At 31.5% G+C, this 6,582-nt stretch overlaps 1 protein-coding gene across 1 annotated transcript in view; it reads left to right on the top strand.

Annotated features, from left to right (window-relative positions):
* LOC106678670 (uncharacterized) overlaps nucleotides 1-5,842 on the top strand; it is a 29,372-nt gene extending 23,530 nt beyond the window's left edge. Inside the window, exon 3 of the mRNA XM_014417358.2 lies at nucleotides 5,618-5,842. Coding sequence (XP_014272844.1) covers nucleotides 5,618-5,761 — 144 coding nt within the window. The 3' untranslated portion in view covers nucleotides 5,762-5,842. The remainder of the gene's footprint in view (nucleotides 1-5,617) is intronic.
* The last annotated feature ends 740 nt before the right edge of the window (nucleotides 5,843-6,582 follow it).

The raw sequence follows: 6,582 nt of genomic DNA, 5'->3' as shown, positions 1-6,582 counted from the left end.
ATCAAATGTCAAAGACAAGAAGATAAATATAGTAAAAAGGATGTAATAACCTAGATGTTGATTGCCCTGAATAATCTAATCTAAAAAAATCTTTGGTAACTGGTTTCGTTTCGTTGGTAACCGTTGGTTAAGATATCCTCATTAATTAATTAATTAATATATCCTCTATCTTCTTAATACTTAAACTATTCATGTCTGTCAATAGCATTTATGTATTTATAATAATAGTTATTTTCTAATCATTCTATGAATCCTTTTATTCATTGGTCGTTATGCTGGTTTTGTTCTTAGCCCTGATGAAGGCTTGAAAGTCTGGCCTAAACGTAGGCACTAATAAATATGTTTTTGCTTATTTGTGTTATTACACTGACCGCACCCCCCCCCCCGACCATCTTTTCCTTATATCCAATGTGATATTATCTACAATCAACAATCTTTTTATATTTATTTGTTTTATTACAAATTAACCTAATAATTTTCATACTTAACTAAATTAATTCATTCACTTTATTGTTTAGTTGGTTCAACAACTTACAATTATTAAAGGACTTACATGTTAATGTGCTCAAACCAGGAAAAGGTGAAATCCTTATATCTTTAAATGTATCATAATTGTAGGAAGATTGGTTGGTGGTCAATAAAGATATCAAAATAGTAGAAGAAAACTATTTATTGTTTACCAACGTTTCGGCCCACTTCTCAGGACTTTGTCAGGGCTCTGATTGTAATACAAAGGAAAATTTGAACTGTGTTGACGAAGCCCTGAAAAGTGGAACGAAACGTTTTTTAACATTAAATAGTTTTATTTTACTATTTTGATAACTTTATTGACCGCCACCTGGACTATCTTCCTACAATCTACTTCATACTAGAGGTGCGACATCGATAAAAAAACATCGATGTTTTAAATCATCGATGTTCAATACTAAAACATCGACAAAAAACATCTATGTTTTTTTAACCATTTCAGTAACATGACTGTTCTAAAGATTACGCATGCTCCGGCCAGTCATAAGTGCTTTTTCAATCAAACAATAGGACATGGACTCCAAAAAACATCAATGATTTAAAATATCGTTGCTTACAATACATTACCAAAAACATCGATGTTTTTGAACAACTATTTCAGAAACATAAGATCTGTTGCAACTATCACGCATTTTACGGCCTGTCACAAGTAGGTTTTGGAACTAAGAATCCGACATCGACAACAAAAAACATTGATGTTCTTAAAATATCGTTCCTTACACTAAATTGCCCAAATAAATTGATGTTTTTTAAACATCCACTTGAGTAACATAAGGTCTGTTCCAACGATCACGCATTGTACGTTCTGTCAGAAGTGGTTTTTTAAACAAAGAATCCGACATCGACTACAAAAAACATCGATGTTTTGTTAGTCGATGGCTCATTCTTTGAAAATTAGTTCTGACTGGCCGGAGCATGGGTAGTCGTTGGACAGTCATGGTAACAGAAATTACGTTACTCAAATGGTTGTTCAAAAACATCGATGTATTTTAGGTGATGTATTCTAAGCAACGATATTTTAATATTAAGCATTGGTATTTTAAACATCGATGTTTTTTCGGTAATATGTTTTAAGCAACGCTATTTTAAAACATCGATGTTTTTTGTAGTCGATGTCCTATTATTTGTTCCAAAAATCACTTCTGACTGGCCGTAGAATGTCTGATAGTAAGAACAGACCTTATGTTTCTGAAATTGTTACTCAAAAAGATCGATGTATTTTGGGCAATGTATTGCTTGCAACGATATTTTAATATTGAACATTGATATTTCTAAACATAGATTTTTTTTTTGTCAATGAATTGGTTGTTCAAAAACATCGATGTATTTTTGGCGAAGATTTGTGTGCAATGATATTTTAATATTGGCCATAGACATTTTAAAACATCGATGTAATTTATCTTTATTACGTCGTTAGCTTGATGGTTGAAGGTCCTTTTATATCCCACCACATTGTTAATAGGAAATTGTTTATACTGTAAATTTTTTGATGAAAGGAATATGGTCCGGGTGCGATAAAAAAAAAAACTCAAATAGTAGAACTATACTATTTTAATGAACCAACGTTTCCCCCCACGTTGCAGGGCTTCTTCAGGGCTAAAAAAAGATACAAACACATAGTTACATAAGGAAAACAAAAACATAAGTGTAAAATAACAGGGGTATAAAATGTAAAAAAGTAAGATATAATAAGAAAAATTAAAGGTAGTAAATAGTAAATGTAAAGGGTAATAGTAACAAATAGATAACAAAAGAAATTGGTTAACATACTCTTTATTTGTATTTTCTTTAATATTTCTATTGTTATCTATTTGTTACTATTACCCTTTACATTTACTATTTACTACCTTTAATTTTTCTTATTATATCTTACTTTTTTACATTTTATACCCCTGTTATTTTACACTTATGTTTTTGTTTTCCTTATGTAACTATGTGTTTGTATCTTTTTTTAGCCCTGAAGAAGCCCTGCAACGTGGGGCGAAACGTTGGTTCATTAAAATAGTATAGTTCTACTATTTGAGTTGTTTTTTGTATCGCACCCGGACCATATTCCTTTCATCTTTACACACGGTCGATCAATAATCTTCCAGTAAATTTTTTGTTTTCATTTAGTTACTTTTGGAAAAAAAATGAAAAATTGGGACAAACGTGAAACATCGATGTTTTGGGTAAAAAATCTACATCGATGTCTCATCCCTACTTCATACGGTCAACTATCTTCTTTTAATATGAATAAAAAATTTCGCTTATATGTAGTGGTATTTTTTGCACCTTGTAGGCTAGTTGCTCAACATTAAATTTAATAACGTGATTCAATATTCACTTTATTTTTTATTTGTAATATCAACTGATAAGTATAAAATAAAATAAAGTTCGCACTTAAAGTTCTTTGTCTTTTTTTTTTTTTTTTTCTCCGAGAGAATTGCTAATGTTGGAAGTTGCTTACTGATTTTGGAAGCCCAAGGGGGAAAGAAATAAAACAAAAGTCCTACGAACTCACATCTCAGAAAACTTCCGAAAACGAGAAACGTGGCTTAGTTCAAATTCAGTTGCTTTCTTTTGATGTTCGCTATCGCCAGTCTCTTTTTGCAGTTCTACTAAAACATTCCAGGAATTAAAGTTTAATGTTTTAATGTGCCTGTTTTACCTCATATTCATTGGTATGTGTTTTTCTCATAAGCTTATAGTACAAGAGAAAGAAGAAGAAGAAAAAAAGCAGTTATCTCACACCAATTTTTTATTACTTTAATGAAATCTATGTATAATTACTAGCCAACATTGGTGAGTCTGTCAACTATAGGTAGGGGGAATACAAAATGACGCCTGTTTCAAAACCTTAAAACAACATTAATTTTTCATTCGGAGCTTTATATCTTAACAACCACCAACAACAATTGAAAATCCTATAGAGCATCATTTAAAGTAGAGTAAATTTTCTAAAATATTAGCCTATTTACGTGCAATAGTTCTCTAAAATTCATTCTATAAAAATGTACTGAAATATCAATAGTTAGTTAATTTATTTTGAGAACTCTATATCTCAGGAACTATGTGACGTACAGATGACTATTAGCACTTAAATTAAGGCTAGTTTAATGTACTATAAAGTATTTTATAACCTTTACCATCGTAGTAATAGCAGTTTTCATGATATTTGCTAAAATAAATTGAATTATAGTTGTTCGGACAATAAGTTTGATTTATAAAAAACTTTATTTCAGAAACCATTTGACATACAGATGTCTACTAGCGCTCAAACTAAAACTAGTTAAATTTACTATAAAATAGTTAATAATATTTATATTTGTAGGAGTATTAGTTTTTATGATATTTGACAAAATAAACTCACAAAATGTTAATTTCTAGGTGTTCTTATAAAATGTTGGATTTTTGAAAAAATATATCTGTAGACGCATTAGACGCACATATATCTGCCAACACTCAAAATAAAGGAAATTTAACTTACTATAAAGTAACTTATGACACTTATCTTCGTAGGGGTAGCAGTTTTTATGATATTCACACATGAATATAAATTTTGCTAATGAAAATTTGTCCGAACAACTATAAATCAATTTATTTCAGCATATTTTATGAAACGTATTACTCCTACAAAAATAAACGTCATGAACTACTTTATAGCTCAATAAAGTATCTTTAATTTGAGTGTTAATAAACATCTGTCCGTCAAATGGTTTTTTTTAGATATAAATTTTTCAAAATAAACTCACTAACTACTGATCTTTCAGTATGTCCTGTACAACATTTTTATGAAATGTTACTTTTTAAAAAGCTATATCTCGAGAACTATTGAACGTAAATAGCTCTACAAGGGTTTAGCCAATTCACTCTACTTTCAAAGATGCTCTCTAAGATTTTCTTTTGTTGTTGGTGTTTTAATACAGCAGCAATTTTTTATTCCCCCTACCTACACTTGGCTAACTCATCAACTTCGACTAGTCATTATACCTATTTTTGAATTAAGTAATCAAATATTGGAGTAAAATAACTGCCTTTTTTCTCCTCTTGGGCTCTTGTACTATTAGCATGTCTTATTTTTTAAATTGTAATCAATAATTTCAATGTACTTAAAAATCAAAGTAAAATCCATAATATGTACAATTATATAGAGTATTTATGTATTTAAGTAGAAGTGCCAACCAGGACCTCTCAAATGAGATAATTTAAGGAGTCTCTGTTAACATTTCCAGCTAAAATCCCAGATGAAAACCTTAGGTCAAAACGTCGGCAGAAAATAAATAATTATAATAGTTGTAATGATATCTTTGATTAAATTAAAACAAAATAATACCATTAAATAAATAGTGGGACAATGAGTTTGTCTTATCAGTCCTCTCCACCAGTTTGGCCTGTTAATCCTCTCCATCAGTTTGGGCTGTCAGTCTTCTCCATCAGTTTGGCCAGTTAGTCCTCTCCATCAGTTTTGCCTGTCAGTCTTCTCCATCAGTTTGGGCTGTCAGTCTTCTCCATCAGTTTGGGCTGTCAGTCTTCTCCATCAGTTTGGGCTGTCAGTCCTCTTTATCAGTTTTGACTGGCAGTCTTCATCCATCAGTTTTGACTGGCAGTCTTCTCCATCAGTTTGGCCTGTCAGTCCTCTCCATCAGATTGGCCTGTCAGTCTTCTCCATCAGTTTGGTCTGTCAGTCCTGTCCATCTGTTTGGTCGGCTCCATCAGTCTTCAGTTGCGGATCTCACATTTCTGGTACCGTAAATTAACCAAAGATTCTTATAGAAATCTGGACTACGTTATTCGAACAGTCGCATACATCCCATTTTTATTTCTCTTATAACGCCTAGATGCCTAGGTAAGTAGAGACATACTTATTCACCACTATCTAACCTGCATAACCTGCAGGTTTCTTCGGCGTAAAAAGGGCCGTAAATGATCTAATTTTTACCTTTCAGATCTTATCAGATAAGCCTTCTGTGCATTAAATAATGCCTAAAACTGAAAAGCATAAATTAAGACAGGTCTTAAGTATTTACAGGACTAAATGTAACAATACTTATTAAAAAGTAACCAGCTGTAAAATAAGCTCTTATAAGTAATTAAACTTTTAAACTAGGTGGTCGGTCTTCGCAAAGAGAAAACAGAGCTGGAACACACGCTCACCCAAGTCTGTCGTGAAAGAGATACGATGAAGAGGGATTTGGAAATCGTTCAAAGCGTCATCAAAAGGAACTGCTACGATGATTGCATGGATGCGTGAATCAGCCTTATGGTATCTTTTAATAAGCAACGTTGTGTACAAATGTAAATAAAAATCAGTGTTTTTATAATTTAAAAAAAATAGTTTTATTACATTGATACAGAAAAAAAGATCTATTTGTACTGTAAGTACAATATATTTATAGAATACATGCAATATAATTTTAATTGGCAATAGTACACTGCAAGATATGAAAGGTCTTTGATTCAGATATGGTAAGGAGGTGTTTTGATCAAGATCATTCTCAACCCCAAGGCCCGAATCGAAGAGGTGGGGTGTACCCCAGGAGTGCTTTCATACCCACGGTCGGTTACTACCCAGGTCTATGGTTGCTAGGGTGTAATAAATAAATATTTACTTTTTCCACACTGAAACCTAGGGAAAGGAACACAGGAACACAACTCTTTACTCTGCTTCTTGCTCCCTAAAGGAGGCAACTATAGTATGCAAAAAAATATTAAATTTTGTTTTTTATTAACAAGTTGTAAACAAATTTTAGTTCTAAATTATGGTTTTATCTGCGGTTGTTAAGAATTATATAATATATTATCATTATTATCGTTATATTTATTACAATAATACAATAACAATTTGTTATAGTGTAATAGATAATATAATTTTTTTTAAATAATATATTTATTGTTATTTACAACTGCAAATGATATAATGACATGATACAAACATGTGGAGAAACTACCCATTGATAGAACTCCAAAAACATTTCTAGAGAAGATCTCGAGGCCATCTTCTTTTCAGACACCTAGGAGGATTAGAAGGTAATGAAGGAGAAGCCAGGTTAGAAACTAGTTGTTTTGGTGGTT

This window comes from Halyomorpha halys, unplaced genomic scaffold, assembly GCF_000696795.3.
Source record: "Halyomorpha halys isolate HHAL.00 unplaced genomic scaffold, Hhal_1.1 Scaffold153.1, whole genome shotgun sequence".
Classification (NCBI taxonomy): Eukaryota; Metazoa; Arthropoda; class Insecta; order Hemiptera; family Pentatomidae; genus Halyomorpha; species Halyomorpha halys.
This window is presented reverse-complemented; position numbering and strand designations above follow the sequence as displayed.